The sequence below is a fragment of the Myotis nattereri genome (assembly GCF_964212035.1).
Source record: "Myotis nattereri genome assembly, chromosome: 2".
NCBI classification, from domain to species: Eukaryota; Metazoa; Chordata; class Mammalia; order Chiroptera; family Vespertilionidae; genus Myotis; species Myotis nattereri.
In genome coordinates, this window is record NC_138076.1 from 155,462,928 (window position 1) to 155,488,633 (window position 25,706).

General features: G+C 37.0%; 1 protein-coding gene across 2 annotated transcripts in view; it reads right to left on the reverse strand.

Moving 5' to 3' along the window:
• MON2 (MON2 homolog, regulator of endosome-to-Golgi trafficking) overlaps positions 1-25,706 on the reverse strand; it is a 123,467-nt gene that overhangs the window by 82,775 nt on the left and 14,986 nt on the right. For both annotated transcript variants that reach the window (XM_081082311.1, XM_081082310.1), the window contains exons 3-7: positions 13,304-13,431; positions 11,480-11,611; positions 7,832-7,961; positions 5,940-6,037; positions 5,055-5,180 (exon numbers count right to left, since the gene is read on the reverse strand). In XM_081082311.1, the coding sequence (XP_080938437.1) occupies positions 5,055-5,180; positions 5,940-6,037; positions 7,832-7,961; positions 11,480-11,611; positions 13,304-13,431 (614 nt within the window). The remainder of the gene's footprint in view (positions 1-5,054; positions 5,181-5,939; positions 6,038-7,831; positions 7,962-11,479; positions 11,612-13,303; positions 13,432-25,706) is intronic.

Genomic DNA, 25,706 nt, shown 5'->3' on the forward strand with positions numbered 1-25,706 from the left:
TTATAATCTCAACACCTAGAGATAAGTCATTGTTAGTTCCTAATTCCTTCCAAATTTTTATATTCATTTCAATGTACTTTTAAAAACTTTATTGAGAGTATTACAGATGTTCCCCTATTTTTCCCCCACTGTCCCTTCTCCCCTAGGTTCCCACCCTGTCCCAGGCCTTCACCACCCTATTGTCTGTGTCTAGGGGCAATGCACATATGCATATAAGTTCTTTGGTTAATCTCTTCCTGCCCAACCCCCCTCTTCCCTCCAAGATTTCTCAGTCTTCCATGTTTCCATGCCTCTGGTTCTATTTTATTCATCAGTTTATTTTATTCATTAGATTCCACATATAAGTGAGATCATGTGACATTTGTATATTTTGCTGATTGGCTTATTTCACTTAGCATAATAATCTCCAGGTCACTCCATATTATCTCAAAGGGTCATAGATCTTTCTTAAAAAAAAAAAATCTTTATTGTTAAAAGTATTACATATGCTCCCTTTTTCCCCCAATTAACCCCGTCTAGCCCACTCCAGCCCCTTGCCCCAGGCTTTCATCACCCTATTGTCTGTATCCATTGGTTATGCATAAATGCAAACAAGTTCTTTGGTTGATCTCTTCCCACACACACCCTCCCCTGCCTTCCCTCTGAGATTCCACAGTCTGTTCTGTGCTTCTTTCTCTGGATCTATTTTGTTCATCAGTTTACTTTGTTCATTAGATTCAACGTATGAGTGAGATCATGTGACACTTGTCTTCTCTGACTTATTTTGCTTAGCATAATAGTCTCCAGGTCCCTCCATGCTGTCTTAAAGGTTACGAGATCCTTCCTTTTTATTGCTGCATAGTATTTCATGGTGTATATGTACCATAACTTTGTTATCCACTCATTTACTCATGGGCACTTGGGATGTTTCCAGATGTTAGCTATTGTAAATAACACTGCTATGAATATAAGGGTACATATATTCTTTCTGGTGGGTGCTTCGGGATTCTTAGGATATATTCCTAGAAGTGGGATCACTGGGTCAAATGGCAGTTCCATTTTCTTCCCTCCCAAAATGGGATCTGAACAGTTTAGTGATTTGAAAGTCTACTCTCATGTCTAGTTAGTTTCTTTGACTAACAAAATTAAAGACATAATTAAGGTTATTGTCATACTTTACTAAATAATTCTCTATATTGGTTAATTTATGACTATAACAGACAAGACTTAAAAGTTATATCTATTTATTTCCCCCCTCACTACTCAACTGATTACAACTGCATTTCTTCCGAAATCACCATGAAATACCCTAACTCTACAGAAAGTAATCTTATTATATTCATCATGATCTCTGTGGACAAAGCGAACACTGCCTTTTCAGTCTTCATCTTACCATATCTTTCTGAAGCACTTGACTTAACTGATTACTTGGTTCATCTTGAAGCTTTCTTTGCTTTTGTCCTTTATATGTCTCACTGTATCACATTTGCTTTTGTCTTCTATACGTCTCACTGTATCACATGCACTCCTGCCTTTCTGGCCTCTTTTATATTCTTACCCTTTTATGCTTAACCATTTAATGTTGAGATTCCTCAGAGCTCCATAGTACCAGGACCTGGCTTCCTCGTCTGTGCTATCACCAGAGGTGATCTTTTTCACTCCCAATTACAAGCCAGTGATGTTTACATTTATAACCTCAATGTAATTAACAATTACAAGCCAGTGATGTTTACATTTATAACCTCAGCCCAAAACCTTACTTCCAAGCTCAAAATGCATAAATTCAACTAATATTTTGCAGTGTCTCATTTTGAGGTACTTGAGTGTGTTTAAAACTGAATAATCTATCCCTTGTAATACAAAGTTTACCATAGAGTATATTCCATCTTAGCAAGCAGTTCACTGTTCAAGCCTTTTCCCTTACGTACAACATTTCATTGATTTATTTAGCAATTACTGGCTTACTGCTTAATAAGTGCTAGGAACCGTGGTAGGGAAAGGGGTTCAGGGTTAAGTTCAATTTTGTCCACCCTTATAGAGCTTATTTTCTAGACACAGATCCCTTTTCAGGTTCACTGCTCTGGAATATCCTTTTCTTATTCTGCCTGTTTCTCCCAACTCACTACTTTCCCCCCTTCAGGTAAAAGCTTCATGTGTTTGATTCATCACCAACTCTCCACCAGTTTGGTGCCTATGTTATTCACTCCCACATACTTTTTACACTTTTCCTTCACAGCATTCATCAAATCCATTATTCAGTTAATATTTTTCTCCAAATTAGACTTGTAAGTGCCACAGGGCCAGATTTCTATCTGTCTCATTTCACATCTGCATCCTTGGCACAAAACACATAGACCAGCACATTCTAAATGACTGGTAATTTTGGTTAAATTAGGTAAATAATTAGTGAAAGAAAACAAATATTTATCTCTTAATGAAAACTTTACAGGAGCAAATTCTAGTATATTACAAAGAATAATTCTTTTTTCCCCCCCCTCTGCATTATAGCAGGAAGAATAAAGTAGAATAAGTCATTTGTATACACAATAAATCTGAAATTAGAAACATTTTTTTTCAAATATCTTCCTACAAAATCAGAAAACACAATCCAAAGTACAGAAATTTCTAATTAAATTCATGTACCAATTCATTCATTCATTCATTCACACATTTATCAAACACCTGCCATATGCCAGGCACTATTATAGACTCAACAGTGAACTAAGTCCCTGCCTCATAGAGCTTACTCTCCTATAAGAAAAGATAGAAAATAAACTAATATACAAATACACATATGTCAGGAGGTAATAAGATAAGGGTATTAGCATGAAAAGTTGCCATTTTATATAAAGTGTTGGGGAAGGTTTGTCTGAAAAGTTGACCATTGAGCAAAGACCTCAAAAGAGTAAGAGACAAGCTATTTGAGAGAAAAGCATTCCAGACCCAGAAACCAGTTAAGTTACAGAGGCCTGAAGCACGAGTCCACTTGGGTCATTTAAGGAACAGCAAGAATCACAGCCTGGCTAAAAAGTAATGGTAAAGGGAAGAGTGAAAAGAGGTAAGGTAAAGGAATCCCGGGGACTAGATCATGAAAAGTTCCATGGACCATAATTAGGACTTCTTCTTTTATTCTGGGCAAAAAGGACATCTACAGGAACACTTTTACAGAAGACTGAAAAAATCTGACCTGTTTTAAAGACTATTTTGGATGTGGTGTAATAAGCAACTATACTAGAATGAGGTAAGTATGGATGCAACGACACCAATTAGGAAGCTAATGCAATAATTTAGGTAAGAGGTGATGGTGGCTTGGAGTAGGATGATTGTGATAAAAGTCGTATGAAGTGACTAGATCCTGTACGCATTTTGAAGGTAATGGTTTGGATGTGAAGTGTGACTGAAAAGAGAGGCTAAGAAGAAAAACTAATTTGGAATCTGGATCAACATGGGTTCAAATCCTAACTCTGTCACTTACAAACCATTAAACCTTAGACAAATTACTTAACCCTCTGAAAGTCTTAGTTTCCTCCTGTGAAAAGTAGGAATAACTGCTACTTCTCAGGCATTTGTGAAGATTACGGTGAATGTAATATGTAAGGAATTTGGCATAATTATAGCATGTAAGCAGTCAAAAAATGGTAGCTGTTGTAACTATCATTTTATATAAGACTGTTAGACAAGTTATATCTAAACACTATTTATTCTATAATAACACAAAAAAGGGAATCATCAGTGAATATTGTTCATTATTCCCCAAAGCACTGAACACTTGACTAATATATACTAAAAACTGTGAACCATGTAATAAAAATTTCAGTCCCAACTCCAGGCCTAAAGAATCATCTACTATTGTGGCACTGATTCACACATTTTGTAGGTAAGAGCAAAGGATAAAATAGATGACTTAGGCAGACAGAATGGTAGGAAAACAAGGTAGATAAGTAGTTAAAAGATGTAAATTTTAGTTCAAGATCTGCTATTAACTAAGGAACCCTATATAAATCACTGAATCAATTTTGGGCTTTAATTTTTAAAGAGTAAAATAAAAAGTCTGAATTCTTTCCTACTGTTTCCCCTATTATCTTTTTGTATTAAAACATTTTTATTGCACAACAAATTTATTAAGCATTGACTACCTTATTCTGTTAAAAAATATTTTTTTATTGACTTTAGAGAAAGAGAGGAAGGGAGAGGGAGAGAAACTTCAATCAGTTGCCTCCCGCACACACCCTGACCAGGGATGAACTAGCAACCTGGGTCTGTACCATGACCAGGAATCAAATCGACAACCTTTTGGTACATAGGACAATGCTCAACCAACTGAGCCACACCAGCCAGGGCAACTACTTCTTTTTTTCCATTTAAATTATCTAAAAGTAGCCCTCACCAGGTTGCTCAGTTGGTCAGAGCATCATCCCTTACATCAAAAGGTTATGGGTTCAAGTCCCAGTAGGGACACATATAGAAGGCAACCAATCCATGTTTCTCTCTCACAACAATGTTCTCTTTTTCTTTTTCTTCCTCCCTCCCTCCCTCCCTCCCTCCTTTCCTTCCTTCCTCCCTCCCTTCCTTTCTTCCTCCCTCCCTCTCCCTTCCCTTTCTCTCCTTTCTTTCCTTTCCTTTCCTTCCCCTCTCTTGCTTCCTCCCTTCCTTCCTTTCTCTCTCTTGTCTGTCTCCCTTCCTCTTTCTGAAATCAATAAAAACATATCCTTGTGTGTGTATTTTTTAAAAATTATCTAAAAGCATATAGCTACATATAAATGAATAAAAATCAATAACAACTTCTTTCTATTTTACATATTATAAATATAGCTCACATACCACCTTCCCTCATATATTCACTGACTGAGAAATGCCTGAATAGACAGTATCCTGGGATTCCTTCTAATGTTAAAATTTCAAGGTGCTAGGGCATTTCAACAATGTAAGATAACATTAAATTATTATAAGTCTAAAGTCTAAGGCTATAATTCTTCACATCTTTTAATGTGGGAAAAAATACATGTTGCTTTCTTGAAAAATATCTGTAAAAATTTTAAGAATAATTTTGTTGCAAGATACTACAAATGGCTTACTTGTAAAAAGACTTGTGGAAAATCATTCAGGACTGACTCAAGTAATTCAAGGCCAAATGTTCGAGTCATTTCTGTCATGCCTACTAGCCAGTAAGGAGCATCAGCATTAACCAATTGACAAAGATCCTAGAAAAATAAGTCAAACAATAAATAAAAAATAAATAAAACAATCATATGCTGGAATAAAAGGTGTGGTTTTTTTTTTCAAAACTCAGTGTTCATAAAATTTTTAAGAATTTCTTCTTATAGTGTAGTTGTTTTCACTCCTTAGAAACCAAACATTGGTAATTCAAATTTTGACAAATTGTATACGATTATATAGGTAAACTTTTAAAGAATCATATAACTATTGACAATAAAATACACAGATAAATGAGTCATACAACTATCGACTATATAGAGTACACAGATTAATGAATCATAACTATTAACACTATACAGAGTACACAGATAAATTATTAATCTAACGTTCTTTTAATGAAAATCCACCTAAAATAACCATTTGATCACAAACTTAATAAAATTTTCAGTACAAATAAATTGTATTTTACTTAAAAGATTTAGTCACAACAAATAATGTAAAAATCAGGTATTTTTATACAAATTATAGTAAGTATACCAATTATTATTTAAATTTTCCTGTTAAAGAAATTATTTTATATGACTAGTCATCCTTAAGTTGCCTCTTTTATAGCTGTGCATTTAACTCATTTTATTTCCTTAAAACATAACATTTTATCATATTAATTAGCTTCTTAATGTTTTAGAACTTTTTTGAAACACTATAAAATTTGACAATCTTAAAAACTGACACTTAAAAAAATAAATCACATAAAATTCAAAACTATATATGATAATAAAAATTATTTTTATTAACTGAAATACCTGGAAAAGCATATATGCATCTTTAGCACAAGGCTTGAGAGTACTGACAGATCTTCTGTTACTATTGGCTTGAACCAGTGCTGGTTGTTCTATAATATCTGCAATCAAAATAAGGTAAGTTTTAGGAGTTCATAATGACCTTTATATAAATCAAACACTGCATACTATTTAAAAGGCATGCTTAAAATAAATGCTTGTTTACAGAATTATAAACTTTAATTATAAATTCAGAATATCCCTCACAAATGAAAAAAAATTGGTAATCTATTTTATACAAAATGTCATATCACTGTTCACTGACATATTCATTTTAACAAGTTTAGTATCTTTACCCACACATTTGATTTTCCACGTCTCCCATTATCTAGCCCTTTTATTTCATGAATCTGAAATCCACATGATCTTTAAATGTGCCTTTAAATATTAAATAAACATATAAAAGTTTACCACCATAGTTAATGCCTTTATCATCTTAGCATCTTTAAGAGAAATAACTGCTTGATCTGCCACAATTACTATGTCAGTTGTAGGTACAGTATCAACTTGCTAAGAGTCAGCTAGATTGGTGCTTCCCAACTCAGCACTTCTCTGAACACTAATAAAACATTATTCACTGTAAATTGACAGTCTGTTTTGAATAAATGTTGACTTAATGGCTACTTGAAAAGAAAGAGGTTCTAAGTATGTTCTACCTTATTAGAAAGTATTAAATGAGAGAGCAGTCTTTAGTGATGCACATCTAAAATTCCCAATCTAGGAATTATATTGAGATTATGAATATATAAAACATTCAAACTGGAGAACTGCCCTGTTTTATCCTCTAAGTTTAATGTCCTAATATTTTAAACTGCTAGAATTCCAAATGCATTTCCCATAGGAAAAATGCAGAAAAATCAATATTAAAGTCAGTGGAAGTATTCTAATAAAACAACAGATTCAGAATGCCTAAAACTAAATGTGAAAAATCTCACCAATGGTTAATTTCAGGTTAAGTGAAATAATTATTGGAGTAGGCAGTACTCCAATAATTTTTACCAGTATTAACAAAAGAATATCAAATAAAATGAAAGACGCATGATATCAAAAGTTAAAGAAAAAAACTATATAAAGGAAAAAGTAGTTTAATCTTTTGCTTCCTGACTACATAAAGCAAAAAGATTGCTCATGATGGTAGCACCTTATAATCTTTTCAGCTAACCATGAAAAAAAATTTGTTTTATATCTACTAAGGATAATAAATGGGGGGAAAAACATAATTTCTACAGTTAAAAGTTATCAAATTATAAAACTGTAAACAAACAGATTATCTGCCAGCTCTCTGAAAAGACATTTTTTTAAGTTTTTAGGAAACTTTTTAAATTAAAAAAAAGAAATCAAAAATTACAATATATTTGATAAAAATAGAGGAAGATTAATCTTTACATTATATAAATATTCCTTATCTTTACATTATATAAATATTCCTTAACACATATTAATAGGCAAGGGCAAAAATTCACATGAGGGAAGCACACTCTTGGGAACTGACACTAAAGAAATAATTCAAATGGAAAAAATTTATGTATAAAGACACTCAAAACAATACCAAAATTTAGAACACAATGTTAAGTGTATAATAGGAGACTAGTTCATTAAATTATAGAATAACGACAAAGTATAATTACAAATACAAATGAAAATAGTTGACTTCTAGGATGATAAAATTATGGGAGATTTATTTTTTGAATTTCTATTATCAATATAATAATATTGCTAAGATAAATATATTTTTTAAAGTATTCTCGTTTTTAGGTAGCCTACATTAACAGGAAAAAGGCTGAAAATCAATAAATGAGAAATCATGGATTTAAGCATCATCCACTGTCAAAAGTAAACAACTTTTGTCACTTTACCTCTGTGTCGTTCATCTTCAGCAACCATCCTCTCAAAAACAACAGTAACAACTTGTCGCACTGTAGCAGCAGCTGTATTATTGGTAATATTATCTTTTGTGAAATGTAGTCGAAAACAAAGAACAATTGCCTAAAAAAAACAATTTCATTTAGTGTGAAATAAGACTGAAAAACGTGACTACTATACTTTATCTGATGTAACCCAAAATTAAATAATTTATGTCTGGCTGTCTCCATCACAGATACTAAAAGCTCTACCCTTTCATACAATAAATCTACAGAAATCCTTGTATTTTGAAAAAAATTCAGCCTCTTAGTAAATATATAGTCACATAAACTTAGCTTAAGGTTATGTGAAATACATCTTTTACAATTTGGTTCTTTTAACATGTACATAATAAGGTGCTGTGCTTTATTACCCCAGAATGACTTGTTTTACAAATAACATGTACTCAAAGTTTGTTATATCACTAAATCATCTGTAGAAATGTTAAATAAACTTGTTAATCATATAAAAAGATAAAATTATAATTTTTAAAAGTAGTCCTTTAAAATCAACTTCATTAAATTGTAATTTATATGTAAAAAACTGTATCCCTTCTAAAACTTATATTTGATGAGTTCTGAATCTTTATTCACTCATGAAACTACTGTCACAATTGAGATACAAGAAATTTCCATCACCCTAAAAGTTTCCTTGTGCTCTTTTACAATCCATTTTTCCCTCTGCCCTTGGCCCCAGGCAACTACGCATCTGCTTTTTTAATTACTGATCAGCTGGCATTTTTTACAAATATACTTATTTATGTCTGGTTTCTTTCACTTGTAATACTTCAAATGATATTCATTCATGTTGTTTTTTGTATCAATAGTTTATACTTTTTTTATTCTTTTTTTTTATCCTCACCCTAGGACATTTTTCACTGATTTTTAGTGAGAGCAGAAGAAAGGCAGAAGGAGAGGGGGAAGGGAAGGGGAGAGAAGAGATCAATCAGTTGCCTTCCGCAAACTCCACTACTGGGGATCGAACCTGTAACCAAGGTATGTGGTATATGCCCTGCAACCTTTCAGTGTACAAGACAACGTTCCTACCAACTGAGCCACATGGGCTAGAGTTTTACTTTTTTATTCTTGAGTAGCATTCCATGGCATGGGTTTATCCATTCTTTTTTATTTTTTCTTTTAGTATGTTTCTACTGATTTTTTAGAGAGAGAAAAAGAGGGGGATAGAGAGAGAGAGAAGCACTGATTGGCTGTCTCCTGCACGACCCCAATGGGGCTTGAGCCCACAACCCAGACCTGGAATTGAACCAGAGACCTCCTGGTTGATAGGCTTATGCTCAGCCACTGAGCCACACTAGCCTGGCTGGGTTTATCCATTCATATTTATCCATTCACCTGCTGGTGGACACTTGAGATGTTTTCAGTTTTTTGGCTATGTGAATAAAGCTGCTATGAAAATTCATATATGAGGACACATGTTTATATTTACCTTGGTTAAATAAATACCTAGAAGTGAAATGGCTGGATCATATGGTAAGTATAGGTTAAACCTTTTAAGAAACTGCTAGTTTTCCAAAGTAGTTTTATAATTTCTTATTCCCTTCAGCAGTATATGTGGGTTCAGAACTATTCCACATCCTCAACACCTGATATGGTCAGTTTTTTTAAACTTTAGCTATTCTAATGGATGTGTAATGATATCTATCCTTATAGTTTTAATTTGCTTTCCCCGATACCTGTTGAGGCTGAGCCAATTTCCATGTACTCAATAGCCATTTGAATATCTTATACTGTGAAGTTTCTGCTGAAATCATCTGTCCATTTTGGGCGGTAGTCTTTCGAATGAGTTGTAAGAATTTTTCATAAACTCTAGATAAAACTCCTATCAGATATTTTTTAAATATTTTCCCCATTCTGTGGCCCTTTTTATGATTTATGGATTTTTTTGCCCTACCTAAGAAATGTCTGTCTACCCATGGTAGATTTTCTCCTATGTGTTCTTTTATAAGTTTCAGTTTTAAAAGACACATTTTTGGCCCTGGTTGGTGTGGCTCAGTTGGTTGAGCATCATCCCATGCACAGAAAGGTTGCCAGTTCAATTCCTGATCAGGGCACATGCCCAGGTTGTGGGTGCAGTCCCAGTTAGGGGTGCATGCAGAAGGCAACCAATGTTTCTCTCATCAATCTCTCTCTCTCTCTCTCTCTCTCTCTCTCTCTCTCTCTCTCTCCCCCCTTCCTCTCTCTCTAAAATCAATAAAAACATACTTAGACAGACAAGCAAAAAAAGAAACATTTTTGAAGACATGATCATTTAAATTCTATATATTATCATATTAATTATATTAAATGTTTTAAGAAAATAATTAAGCCTTTATACCACTATTACTCTTTACATTTCAAATGTATAGAATTTTTTTTACTTCATTTTTATCACAAAGTATTACATTCCCAAAGTAACCATATTAAAATTAATCTAATATTTATTTATAAAACTAAAATCAGTTCTTATTGTTTTGGTAGGTCAAATAATAATCTTTTATAAAATTTTTAAAATTATATATTTATATATATACATACACACACAATAATTTGATAGCTAGAAACCAAGAAGAATTACATACAACAAAAGTACATACAAGATGGGGCAAAAGTAGGTTTATAGTTGTTCATGTGGACAATGACACAATAATTAATAAATGATAATACAAGAATGAACTCTGTTTTGCATTCTCACAACTATAAACCTACTTTTGCCCATCCCTTTATAAAAATACATAAAATATTTTATAAAGCAGGTATGAGACTAAAAGAATAAGCTATTTGCAATTAAGTAAAATTTCATTATAACCTAAGAACATCGAAAGTAACTAGAAAAGATACTCTCAAGAGACAGTATACTTTTCTACTTCATAAGCTGTCCATCCTTAAAGGCATGCTAATTATAATAGAACTATTAGTAAAAGTCCAACGAATTTCTTAAACAATAAGCCATTAATTAATGACTGTTCTTTATATTACTCTCTGTTCTTAAGAAATATTTCATAATTTCTTTTAATATTTCATAATTAAAAGGAAACTTTTTGGAGAGTGAAATAAATAATAGAGTAACTATTATATATTCCAAAGAGGGTGGGAGTTGTAAGAAATGAGAAATACTTATCATACATGCAACCTTATCTAATTTAAATGCCAGAAGGACACCTTTTCAGCTATTTAATGGACAGGCTTAAACTATCTGGCTTACATATCACATACAGGTGAAATTAATTTTAAAAGGGGATAAGGGAGAGCTATCAGAGGAATACTCAAGGCAGTTGTGGAGGAACACTGATACCTCAAAATACATTTTTTTTCTCTTACTTTCCTCTTCCTCTATTAGTATTCCTCTGCTACTTTTCTTTTTCCATTTCCTATTCATAACTAACCCTGCCAGCTATACCCAAAGGGATTTGCTTCATAACCTTAAACTGATTTCAATTTAACTCTGAGGAAAATATGGCACCAGTGGTTTTTAACCTACAATATCCATTATCACAATATCTATAGGGAAGTTACCTTTGGTTCAAATCAGGCTTTTCTCTTTCCAACAGCTTATTCAAATACTGTCTCAAGCACTTATGAACTTTGTCAAAACAGGTTTCCTACCTTAGAGAGTGCCTCGTCATGAACTACTGTATTAGTTGTTAAAAGAACAAGAACTGTTTGAAGTAGCTTAAGTTCTTCAAGACTATTTTCCATTAGCTGCCAAAGCATGTTAATTATATTTCCAGCTGCAGTCTGTAAAGTAATTATTTTAATTATTGTCAACAATAAAATATAAGTGCTTAAGTCCCTAAATAAAAAAGGTATATAAATATTACCTCACTTGGAGAAAATTCCTTGATCACAATAACAAAACCTGTGTTTTAGATATATAGATCCAAACACATCTCTCAACTAATTTGAGACTTACATCCAATTAAATTTCTTCCAAAAAATGAATTTCTTTAAAATATAGTGGGGCCTTGACTTAAGAGTTTAATTCGTTTCGAGACCGAGCTTGTTAAGGAGCTCGTTAACTCAAATTACTCTATCAACTCAATGCAAAAAATCAGCCGAGAGACAGCTGGTATCTCAAAAACTTGTTAGTTGAGACACTCATAAGTCAAGGCCCCACTGTACACCATTTCAATATTTGCAACTAACAACATGCAGTTCTGAAATACATAGTCAAAATCAAAGCTTATGTCTACAATAATATTTCATTTGGACATTGATGAATATGGACATATGCAAATCCCTTACGTGTCTGCTGTTTCTTATCTATATATGTAAAAGCCTAAGCAACCATTTGACCAGTAGCTGACGTGCACTGACCACCAGGGGGCAGATGCTCAACGCACAGGCATGGAAACATGGAACAGACTGATGAACCTCAGAGGAGAGGGGGGGTGGAGGGTGGGAAGAGATTAACCAAAGATCTTATATGCATACTAGAGGCCCAGTGCATGGATTCTTGCACCAATGGGGTCCCTCGGCCTGGCCTACAGGGATCAGGCCAAAACCAGCAGTCCGACATCCCCCGAGGGGTCCCAGATTGTGAGAGGGTGCAGGCCAGGACGAGGGACTCCACTGGTGCATGAATCTGTGCACTGGGCCTCTAGTGTTATCTATAGTATGTTATAGAAAAAATTAAAATTCAACTTCAATTAACATCTTTATAATCTCAATTTTTTTTATTCTGACAGTTTGAATGCTATACTAAAGGCAAAAGAATTTACCACTTCTATTAAAATGCTTTAAATAATACAAAATTAAGGTTAATAGCATTATATTTAAACGAGGATGTAGATTCATAATGATGAAATGTTGTTCCTTGTTTTACCATCATAAGATTAGATATAGACATTTAATTAATGAACAACAAATTTCACTTCAGATAATTTAGGAAACAGTCATGATTTTCCTTCCTACCTTAAAAAAATTTTTATGACTTACTAGAGGCCCAGTGCATGAAATTCACTCATGGGTAGGGTCCCAAGGCCTGGGTGGTGGTCAGGGCTGATCAGGGCCTTCCTTTCCCCAGCTGGCAGCTGCAGGCAGTGGCCTTCCTTCATCCCACGCCACCCCCTGGTGGTCACCGCACGTCATAGTGAACGGTCAAACTCCCAGTCAATCGAACTCCCAAGGGACAATTTGCATATTAGCATTTTATTATACAGGATATTCTCTTCAGTAATATGAAAATATGCGTGGTTCTCTGGGACTACTTACACTATAAATGACTTGAAAAATGCACTTACATTTTTATTATTTATGAGTACTTAATAATAAAATAATTTGCTAATATTTTAAAATTTAGCCATGTCCTTCAAGCACATTGGTAGTCATAAAACTATTTTACATTAAATATCAGGTATGTTTCATTCTCCCCTTGTGAAAACTGCTTTGATTCTTAGGTGCATAGTTCAGATAAAATCTTCACATTACCTCAGATACAACTTCATGTGACATGAGTCTCTGAATGGCGGCCAAACATAGCTGAGTGATCTTCGGTTCCTTGGTTCCACAACCCATTAGAAAAGGCTGAACAACCTCTGAGCTGTTCTCTTTTAATGCTTTATTTAGAACACATATAAAATAAATTATTAAATCTAATTCATAAACAGCAATACATTTTATATAATTACAACCAGTAATGACAATTTAAAAACTATGTAAAATTAACACCAAAATAAAAACCAAGAGTTAAAACACTTCAAATAGATGTTATAAATTCATATCTAAACTACACCCCTTAACTATAGCTTGGCCATGCCTTTCTCCTGACACTCTATTGCTAGTCCTTCTTATGGTACTATACTCTTTAAGGTCAACTTCTCAGAAGTTTATCCTGCCTCAGAGAAGCATACCATTTCTTCAATAGTGCAGAAGGGAAAACATGAATAAAAATTCATATCACAGAGCAGAAAAAGTAATTTAAAATAGTATATATATCATTCTACCATACTTCTGAATGTTCAGAAACTCTCTATAATTATATTGTACTAGAGGCCCAGTGCACAAAATTCATGCACGGGGAGGGGGGGGGAGTTCCTCAGCCTGGCCTGCACCATCTCACAATCCAGGACCCCTTGGGGGAGTCAGACATCCCTCTAGCAATCTGGAACCACTGACTCCTAACCATTCAACTGCCTGCCTGCCTGATCACCCTTAACTACTCGCCTGCCTGCCTGCCTGATTGCCCCTAACCACTCTGCCTGCCTGTCTGATCCTCCCTAACCACTTGCCTGCCTGCCTGATCGCCCCTAACTACCCGTCTGCTTGCCTGATCACCCCTAACCACCTCTGCCTACCTGACTGCCCCAACCTCTCACCTGCCTACCTGATTGCCCCTAACCGCTCACCTGACTGCCTCATCACCCCTACCACTCTGCCTGCCTGCCTGTCTGATTGCCCCTAACTGCTTGCCTGCCTGCTTGATCACCCCTAACTGCTCACCTGCCTGCCTGATAGCCCCTAACCACTCACCTGCCTGCCTGATCGTCCCTAACCCCTCTGCCTGCCTGCCTGATCCTCCCTAACTGCTCGCCTGCCTGCCTGACCGCCCCTATCCGCCTCTGCCTCGGCCATGGCTTTGTCTGGAAAGATGTCCAGAATGACGTCCAGAAGGTTGTTCAGCTGTCTGGTCTAATTAGCATATTAAACTTTTCTTATTATAGGTGCCTTGCATTTACATAGTCTAATTTTTCTTTAATAAACTCATTAAAAACAATAACATTACTCCTCTTATTAATGAAACATTACTTTAAATTGGATGCACATGCTATAATTCCAAATCTTAATTTAAGTCTTTCTACCAAGCCAATTCCTTCAGAAGTTTTAAAGTGGCAGCAAAAATGTAAAAGGTTAGAATATGTGTAAACTGAATATATATAATTAAATTTATAAAATGAAATTAAATCAATACACACTGAATGGCTATACAAATATAAGACTGGTTTGTCACCCTCCGGGAATTTGAATAAATAACATGGAATTATGAATCAAGAACATATTAAACTTATGTGTTTGGTATATGCTTTCAAAGGTACTATACACATCAATTATGTTAGAGGTTAAAACATAATAAAGACATACAAATCTGAATTTTAACAAGTTTTGCCAAAGAAATTATGAGAAAGTCACCCAGAAAAACCACTATAAGAATAAAACCAATGTTAACATGAATTTTATTTAAATCTCTACCTTTATGGTCCCAAAACTCACTTTATGGTATGGTAAATAAAGACTACAATTTCTTACACCATGATCTATAAAGCCCCTCCGTATGCCAGATTAAATTGGCAAGTTAGAACAGCTAAGAGATGGCAAAAATGACTTGCGAAGAACAGTTTCCAAAAGGGTTCCCTTGCCTTATTTCCTTGCTTTCTTGTGCATAAAGATTTTGATTCAAATCCAGAGACATAAATTTTCCGTAACAATGTCTCAAAACATTTATATGAATTCTTAAAAGATGACAATAAAGCTCTCATGCAGTAAATATTCTGCCATATAAGAGGCTACCCCTAACTCATAAGAACATTTCTAATTATTAAATACTAGAGGCCTGTTGCACGAAAAGATTCATGCAATAGGCCTTCCCTTCCCCTGGCTGCCGGCACCAGTTTTCCCCCGGCACCCGGGACCCAGGCCTTCGCTCCAGCCAGAGCCACCTTCAGTCTTCGCTCTGCCACTTCGCACCTATGTATGCAAATTAACCGCCATCTTTATTTGGTGGTTAATTTGCATATCTCACTGATTAGCCAATGGGAGGCGTAGCGGAGGTACGGTCAATTACCATGTTTGTCTATTATTAGATAGGATTGTTCCGGCAAATAAGTTTCAATAGTAACAAGCTGCATTTATAATTTTTAGAATGTTAGCATGTGTTTCTCATTTGGTATCACAATAATCAAATAGAGTTTATATGGCATGACTTGGCCCAAGCAACAAATATGTGCTACAGCCAGAATTGGAAAATGTCTTCTAACTCCTGGTTCCACTATTTTTTCCACATTATGTTGCCCGTATTTATTTATTTACTTATTTAATAATAATTTTTATTTCTTAAAGTATTACAAAGAGTATTACATATGTCTCCTTTTTTCCCCCCCTTGACACTCCCCCAGCCCCTACCCCCCCCCCCCCTGTCTTGTGTCCATTGGTTAATCTTATATGCATGAATATAAGTCCTTCAGTTGATCTCTTAATCCCCCCCCACCAAACCCTCCCCAGGCTTCCCACTGTAGTTTGACAGTCTGTTCAATGTTGCTCTGCCTCTGCATCTACCCCTGTTCATCAGTCTATACTGCTCCCCATTATCTGTCCCAACCTCACTGGAGCAGTCCCAACCTCGCCGGGGCCGTCTCAGCCTCACCAAGGCCGTTTCAACCTCACCGGGTCCGTCCCTACCTCACCGGGTGTTGCCTGTATTTAAAGTAAACAGGACTTGATACAAATAGAAGGAAGAGAGTTAAAAGTATCTAAGAAGAACCAATGATCTGCACTTTAAAGTTGTCTGCCTTAAGCCTTCAGATAAATGTAGGAAAGGAATCCTGTCTTCATAGAAGGAAAAACAATGTATTTTTATAGAATGGCTAATGACAATGGTTTCAAGACATATCCATAATCTCTCAAGAGTGTAAATCAATGCCAATTATAAACTACTAGAGGCCCGGTGCACAAAAATTTGTGCACCCGGGGACCAGGGGTTGTCCCTCAGCCCAGCCTATGCCCTCTCACAGTCTGGGACCCCCTCGGGAGATAACGACCTGCTGGCTTAGGCCCACTCCCAGGTGGCAGAGGGCAAGCCCAATCCCTAGGTGCCTGCCCTGCAGCTCCTGGTCAGGCTCAGAGCAGGGCCGATTGGGGAGTTGGGGAGTTGCCCCGTAATGCACAGTGCAGGGCAGATCAGGAGGTTGCAATGCCACCCTCAGTCACGCTCAGGGTAGGGCCGATTGGGGGGTTGGGGCGCCGCCCCCTGTCACACTCAAGCCAGGGTTGATGGGGAGGTTGCGGCGCCACCCCTGTCATGCACAGAGCAGGGCGGATCAGGGGGTTGTGGTGCCACCCCTGTCACATACAGAGCCGGCCGATTAGGGGGTTGGAGCACTGCCCCCTGTCACACACAGAGCAGGGCCCATAAGGGGGGTTGGGGCTCCGCACCCTGTCACACACAGAGCAGGACCGGTCAGGGGGTTGGGGAACTCCCCGCCGTCACGCACAGAGCAGGGCCAATCAGGGGTTTGGGGAGCTCTCTCCTGTCACACATAGAGCAGGGCCGATCACGGGGTTGGGGAGCTTCCCCCTGTCATGCACAGAGCAGGGCCGATCAGGGGGTTGGGGAGCTCCCCCCGGTCATGCACAGAAAAGGGCCGACCAGGGGGTTGGGGAGCTCCCCCCTGTCATGCACAGAGCAGGGCCGACCAGGGGGTTGGGGAGCTCCCCCCTGTCATGCACAGAGCAGGGCCGATCAGGAGGTTGTAATGCCACCCTCAGTCACACTCAGGGTAGGGCCAATTGGGGGGTTGGGGCACCGCCCCCTGTCACACTCAAGGCATGGTCGATGGGGAGGTGCGGCTCCACCCTGTCACACACAGAGCAGGGCCCATGGGGAGGCTGGGGGGCCGCACCCTGTCACACACAGAGCAGGGCTGATCAGGGGGTTGGGGAGCTCCCCCCTATCAGGCACAGAGCAGGGCCGATCAGGGGGTTGGGGCGCCTTCCCCTGTCATGAACAGAGCAGGGTGGATAGGGAGGTTGTGGCCCCACCCCCTGTCACACACAGAGCCGCAGGGCGATCAGGGGGTTTGGGCGCTGCCCCCTGTCACGCTGATCCCAGTGCCGGGAGGCCTCACGGCTCCGCTGATCCTGGTGCTGGAAGGCATATTACCCTTTTACTATATTGGATAGAGGCCTGGTGCACAGGTGGGGGCCGGCTGGTTTGCCCTGAAGGGTGTCCTGGATCAGGGTGGGGGTCCCACTTGGGTGCCTGGCCAGCCTGGGTGAGGGGATGATGGCTGTTTGCAGCTGGTCACACACCCTTCAGGGTGGGGGTCCCCACTGGGGTGCCTGGTCAGTCTGGGTGAGGGGCTGAGGGCCGTTTTCAGGCTGGCGGGTGACTGAAGCTCCCAACCGCTCCTTTTTTCCTTTTTTTTTTTTTTACTCTTGGATTTATGGCTGTCACTGGAACTGAGAGCCAGCTTTAGCTGTGAGACCTCGCTGCTGAAAACAGGTTTCTGGCTTTGTTTACTTTCTGTATTTGAAACTTTGTTGCGACTCCAGCTCTGAGATCCCGGCTGACTGAAAACAGGTTTCTGGGGTTTTGTTTAGCTCTATATTTTTAACAATTTTTCTTAGCAGCTCAGAGCCCAGCAGCGGCAGGCGGGGAACGTTGGTTTCCTCCGTCACTGAAGCAAGCAAGCCTCATGTTAGTTTCAAGCTGCCTGGCTGCCGGCCGCCATCTTGGCTGGCAGTTAATTTGCATATCGCCCTGATTAGCCAATGGGAAGGGTAGCGGTCGTACGCTAATTACCATGTTTCTCTTTTATTAGATAGGATGATCCAGTGCTAACTAATCACTTATATTTTTCCTTACAATTTCATCCTCTAGCGCAGTGGTTCTCAACCTTCCTAATTCCACGACCCTTTAGTACAGTTCCTCATGTTGTGGTGATCCCCAATTTCAGTTTTACAAATTGAACATAATTAAAGCATAGTGATTAATCACAAAAACAATATGTAATTATATATGTGCTTTCCGATGGTCTTAGGCGACCCCTGTGAAAGGGTCGTTTGACCCCCAAAGGGGCCGCAACCCACAGGTTGAGAATCACTGCTCTAGTGTCTAGGCCCATGGTTGGCAAACCGTGGCTCGCGAGCCACATGCGGCTCTTTGGCCCCTTCAATGTGGCTCTTCCACAAAATACCACTGGCGGGCACGCACGTACAGTGTGATTGAAACTTCATGGCCCATGCGGAGAAGTTGGTATTTTGTGGAAGAGCCACACTGAAGGGGCCAAAGAGCCGCATGTGCCTCGCGAGCCGTGGTTTGCCGACCACTGGCAAACTGCGGCCCCTTGAGTATGGCTCTTCCACAAAATACCACGTGCGGGCGTGCACGTACAGTGCGATTGGAACTTCGTGGCCACACTGAAGGGGCCAAAGAGCCGCATGTGGCTCGCGAGCCACGGTTTGCCAACCACGGGTCTAGGCCATCAAGAGCATTGGAGATGCCTCAGAGTACTTCACTATTGTCAGATCTTAATAACACCCATGTTTTGATGCTGGTGCTTACTTACCATAAGACATTAACAGAAAGTTTGTGTACAATAACTAAGGTGACATTTTACAAGGCAATTAAACTTAATGTGATAACAATGCACATAACAGATGTGCTAATAAGAACAATTATAAATACGTTCACATAGGCACTGAAAATAAACAACTATAACACCACCTGGCCTACAGTGATTCTTAGATGCCATCAATTGTATGATGCATACCAATTTGGGGAATATTAAACTGTGAAAAAACTGCATCTTCGAATGAATAAGGTGAATTATAATGAAATGGTGTATCCATGTCAGTCACAGTTATCCAGGTCTATCAAACTGAGATAAACTTAAGATAGTAATAAAAATAATTTTTAAAAACTTCCTTTTAATATAACTCAAAGTAATCAAATATCTCATCTCCTTCCCACTTTTTTTCCCCTCCCACTTTATATGACAATATAATGGTCAAAAGGGAAGTCTCTATAATATACAGAACAGATGATCAACAAAAAAATAAATCTATTGATCTTTTCTGTCTCTTGAAGCATAATGTGAAAAACAAAAACATATTCCTCATATGCAGATCGCAATGCAGTAAGATAATGATCAGGGGGGGAAAAAGCTACTGGTGTTTTTCTTTTAAAAGGGATGGCTGACCTAAGAAGCAGAAATTAATCTTACTCTTCTATATGAGAGAATAGTTGCTCTCCTTTTGTATTTAATAATTTTAATGACATACTATTTAAGCATAGTTTTATATAAAAACCTTATGGGTATAAACTCTGAAAATCACATGGAAAAAAACACTGCCCAGCAATTTAAAGAACATCTAACTTGATTTAACCATTTTTTTATCAGCCCAGGAAAAAAGGAAAAGGTCAACTCTTTTTAATCAAAATTCTCTATTTCAATTTCCATTAAAATTTAAAGATAGCTTTTGGGGGCTAAAAAAAGATTATTTTCTACCTAAGTCCCTAAATAGGCATAACTCCTTTGATTGAATAACACTATGTGTTTAATAAAGATATTTTATGTCCAAATTTTATAACTATGAGTTCAAATGATGTACTTTCACACACCTGAAAGAGGTCCAGCAGGTCCCCATATCCTAGGGGTTTCCTTGCTCTGAGGAGTTTCACTGCATAATTGCAGTTTTTATCCTGGAAAAAAAGAATTAAACTAGGATACCCCACTATGAATAACACTAATAGGGACTAATAAAAGTTTTATTATGATGAATTTTAATGGCCATTAAATAACAAATTGTAATTCTTATGAAAGAAATAAAATGTGCTGTGAAAACAATTGCTATCCTCAAAACCCTTAAAATCTACTTAGGGAAAAGACTGATATTACTAACATTTAAAAAAAAATTTAATGGTTCAAAAGGTCTGAAAATGTTTTAAATAACTCAAGAATTGAAAGACAAACAAAAGCATGGAGAGTCTCATATTAAAAGTACATTATTAAAAAAAGGAAGGATTATTCAACAAATGATGTAGGTACAATTGGTAATTTTGCAAAAGAAAATAAAATCTAGGTCCTTATGTCATCCCGTATATTATTAAGAAAAAAAATCAAACTGCAGAAAAACTAGAAAAAAATAAAAACTATGTGGTAGGAGAAGAGCTTCCTAAGCAGAGAGCAACAAGTCAGAAAATTAGATTATGTAAAAATAAAAAGGATCTAATTAAAAACTTAAAAGGTAAATGACTTGCAGAAAATATACACATGATGGGAATTTAATATTTTTGCTATATAAGTACCTCAAAAATTTGATAAGGAAGATACAAAAACTCAAAATAAATGTAAAATAAAATAGAATATATTCAGAGAAAAATGTGTAATATTAAAGAGAAATGTCATTTAAATTAGAAGTTATCTGCCTGTTCAATTACCAAAAAGATGTTTTAAAAATAATAATCTGGCAAGGATGTTTTAAAGATACTCACATATATTGGTAAATGCACCAAGTTTTATCTTTGTAGAAAGCAGTGTGGTAACAAATTCCAAGAACATGTTCATACCCTTTAGTTTATTAATTTCATTTCTAGAAATTAATCTTTAAAAAATTCTAAATACTAAAACATGCCTACCATAGAGGAATGGTTAAATAAGCTATAATTACTAAATTATAGAGCAACTTAAAAAAATGACAAAAGATGGCATCAAAGAAAAGTATTTATAATATAATAAAAAGCAGGATAAAAATTAAAATTTTTCAAAGAAAAAAAAAACCCAAACCCAAGGAAATATAATAAATAAGAACACATTGTATTGTCAAGAAACTCAGGCCCATTAGCTCAAATTGTGAGCATGACATTAGTTCCAGCCCCCTGTGTCTTCTAGCCTGGATTATAGGAATAGCCTACCAACAGACCTCTGCCTTACTGATGGTACATTGAAGTATATCTTCCGAATTGCTGTCAGAGTAATTTACATAAAAATACTAATGTGTCACTTCCCTGATTCAAACTCTTTCCATCAATCTGCTCAGGATATCACACACAATGGTAATACCTGAATAGTGTAACTAAATAGACCAAGATGTTTTATACCTCATGTATACAAGTAATCTCCTTTACTTTCCTCTTCTATAACTTATTTGCCTAGCTATCTCTTTTTCAGGCTTCAAGACTCACCTTCAGATTCCCAGGATGGATTAGGTGCCTTCCCTATGTTTCCATAACAAGCCTATCTATACTTCCATCTTGGCATTTACCACATAGTATTAGAATTCTCTACTTAGGGTCTGACTCCTTCATTACTCGGTTATCTGGCTGACATAAATTAAATAAGACAAAATGTACTCAAATCATCATAATGGAAAATTAAAGAAAAGTAGAAAAACATACTAGACACATATCTGCATTTAATGAGGGCTTACTACTTCACAAATAATGTACTACCTACTAGCAATATAAGGAAGAGTAAGATATTGATCCTGACCTCACAGGGAGTATGTCATCTAGAAGGGAAAATTTCTGGCAAAGGACTTCAAAAGGCAAGTAAGCTAAACAGCATGGCTCAAATATATTCAAATATACTTCTTATATTTCCATATAGATTATAGGCAAATTATATTAACTGTTTTTGTATCACACCTGGTGCTTCTTACATAATTATTCCTACTAAGAATATGTTGTATGATATAGTCTATAAATGTTTATGAAATATCACAAGTATATGTATTGATAAGACAATATACTAAACAAAATCAGAAGATAATTTACTTTTTAATGTTGGGGAAAAATTACAAAGTATATTTACTCAAATTACTTAAATTAGAGACCTTTTAGTAATAAGATCATGTAGAAATGAAAAAGGTGAGGGAATCTATGTGAGGAAAAGAACACAAATCATACATAATAATTATCTGTGTAAAATTCTACATGTATCTGACAGTAGCTGAAAGCAGCTATGGGTAGATGTAATTGTCTAGTTTTGGGTAGGCGTTAAATTACAGTTTTTTTTTTTTTTTTCTTTTTTTTTTTTTTTTTTTTTTAATTAAATCTTTATTGTTCAGATTATTACATTTGTTCCTCTTTTTTCCCCCCCATAACTCCCCTCCTCCCAGTTCCCGCCCCACCCTCCGCCCTCACTCCCCACCCACTGTCCTCATCCATAGGTGCACGATTTTTGTCCAGTCTCTTCCCGCATCTCCCACACCCCTTTCCCCCCCAAGAATAGTCAGTCCATTCCCTTTCTATGTCCCTGATTCTATTATAATCAACAGTTCATTCTGTTCATCGGATTATTTATTCACTTGATTCTTAGATTCACTTGTTGATAGATGCATATTTGTTGTTCATAATTTGTATCTTTACCTTTTTCTTCCTCTTCCTCTTCTTAAAGGATACCTTTCAGCATTTCATATAATCCTGGTTTGGTGGTGATGAACTCCTTTAGCTTTTCCTTATCTGTGAAGCTCTTTATCTGACCTTCAATTCTGAATGATAGCTTTGCTGGATAAAGTAATCTTGGTTGTAGGTTCTTGGTGTTCATCACTTTGAATATTTCTTGCCACTCCCTTCTGGCCTGCAAAGTTTCTGTTGAGAAATCAGCTGACAGTCGTATGGGTATTCCCTTGTAGGTAACTGAGTTTCTTTCTCTTGCTGTTTTTAAGATTCTCTCTTTATCTTTTGCTCTTGGCATTTTAATTATGATGTGTCTTGGTGTGGTCCTCTTTGGATTCCTTTTGTTTGGGGTTCTCCGCGCTTCTTGGACCTGTAAGTCCATTTCTTTCACCAGGTGAGGGAAGTTTTCTGTCATTATTTCTTCAAATAGGTTTTCAATATCTTGCTCTCTCTCATCTTCTGGCACCCCTATAATTCTGATGTTGGTACGCTTGAAGCTGTCCCAGAGGCTCCTTACACTATCCTCGCATTTTTGGATTCTTTTTTCATTTTGCTTTTCCGGTTGGGTGTTTTTTGCTTCCTCGCATTTCAAATCATTGACTTGATTCTTGCGCTCCTCTGTTCTGCTGTCGGGAGTCTGTATAATATTCTTTATTTCAGTCAGTGTATGCTTAATTTCTAGTTGGTTCCCCAATATAACATCAAGGGTCTCATTAGTTTTCTTGTAGGTCTCATTAAGTTTATCAGCGGCTTCTAAACAGTTCTTGAGAGACCTTAAAAGTGTGGTTCTGAACTCTATATCTTCCATTGACAATTTTGTCCTGTTTCTTTGTCTCCGCATTTTGTTATGCTTCCTTGATGCACCCCCTAGTGGTCTTTGTTCGTGGTCTTATAGTTAAATTTTGATTGTTGTAGCTAATTCCAGGGAGGGTTTGACCTCCAGGCCAAGTGGCTATGAGAATCAGCTGTGTCAGCAGTGAGAGAACTTCTGTCCTCTAGGGAGGTGCTAATCTGGCGTTTGCCTGAGGCTATCCGGCAAATGCCTCTGTGCAGGGCTTGGGCGGGGCGGGTCGCACAGGATCAACAGGGTGGGCTGGAGAGAGCAGTTATGGCCGCTCTCAGTCCTGTCCCCAGGGGCTCTGCCTCTCTGAGTCCCAGCAATGGCTGCAAAGCTCGGAGAGAAAGCTGCACTCGCTCTGACCGAAGCCAGGCAGACCCGCTTCTCCCGTTTGAGTCTGGGTCCCTAAAGACTCGCCCGGATCTGGAGCTCAGAGTCTGCGACTCCCTCCCGATTGAAAACGCCAACCGCGCCCTCCGCCGCCAGCCCGCTCCGCGCGCGCACTCCGCACCTCAGAATTTGACTTCAGCACTGCGCCTCCTCTGCGTGTCCGTATGCGTTTCTCTTTCCTCCTAGTTGTAGGACCTCCACTCAGCCAGCGTTCCAGTGGTTCTGGGTGATGTCCCTCTGTCTTTTAGTTTCACTTTTGAAGTAGTTGTTCAAAGCAGCAAACTCCGGCGTTAACCTATGCCGCCATCTTGGTTCTCTCCCAAATTACAGTTTTAAAAGACAGCACAACTTCATTGATTTCTTGTTCAAATATTTATTCAAAAAGTAGATTCTCTGTTATGTACTTTTTGAATAGCATAAGCTTTCTCAGTCAATTTCAAGTATATTTTAAGATGGTATAATAAAAACAATTTGTAACATATGGTAATCAAATATAAGATTAAGGCATTTGGCCTTGTAAATGAAAAATTTTATGTTGCTATCTCTCATTAACAGTTTTGTTTTTAAAAGAAAAAGGAAATTTTGAGAAAATGATCTGTATATCTGAATCAATGCTGACATTACCTGGCAAAGCATTCCCACTTATGTCAGCATTCATGACAGCAGTGAAAACAAAGAAAAATAAACATTAAAGGAGGATGCTTAAAAGAAGGGGAGATGTAAAACAAAGATTTATTCTGCAATGTAAATAACCTTCCCTTGGAAAATAAATCTAAGAAAACTAAATTTGGCTAGAAATTTATGCTGGATATCATTAATCGGACTGATCCTAACTCAAGGTTCTGATTTTTATAGCAACCCATTATATTTTCTGAATATGCAAAGATCTCTGAGAATTCAGTATCTCACCTCATTTAAGATGCCTCAATTATGTATCTTTAACATCCATTACAGCACAAACATAGTGACCTATAGTCCCTAGCACTGTAGAGAAGCAAACATTCCTCAGGAAATTAAAAAAAAAAATCAACTAAATTTTTTTCTCAGTATTAACTGTACTCTGAACTAAGTAGTTTAGAAACTACATATTGACGAATTTAAACTCTTTTGTTCTTAAGAGCCTTTGATATTTTTAAAGATGACAGTGGTCTAAAAAATCTATAAAATTTAAAGTATCAATTGTTATAAATACTTAGTAAAAAACAAACAAAATAAAACAAAACACCAGGAAAAATTTTAAATAGCTCCTCAGGTACGTGGCTTTAGATACTATGAATATTAAAGCATGACTGATTAATTGTATGTGCATAAAGAATTGTTCTACCTTGATTCAGATAAAGCTAAGTGCTTTAGAATGAAATTAATAGCTTACCTATATACTAAACTCATACTGACTGAGACAATTTTTATTACTCATCCTTAAGGATTAGATATTTTACTTGGTATACAACTCTATAACAGGTAATGATCCTCTAAAGAAATCAGTCTTT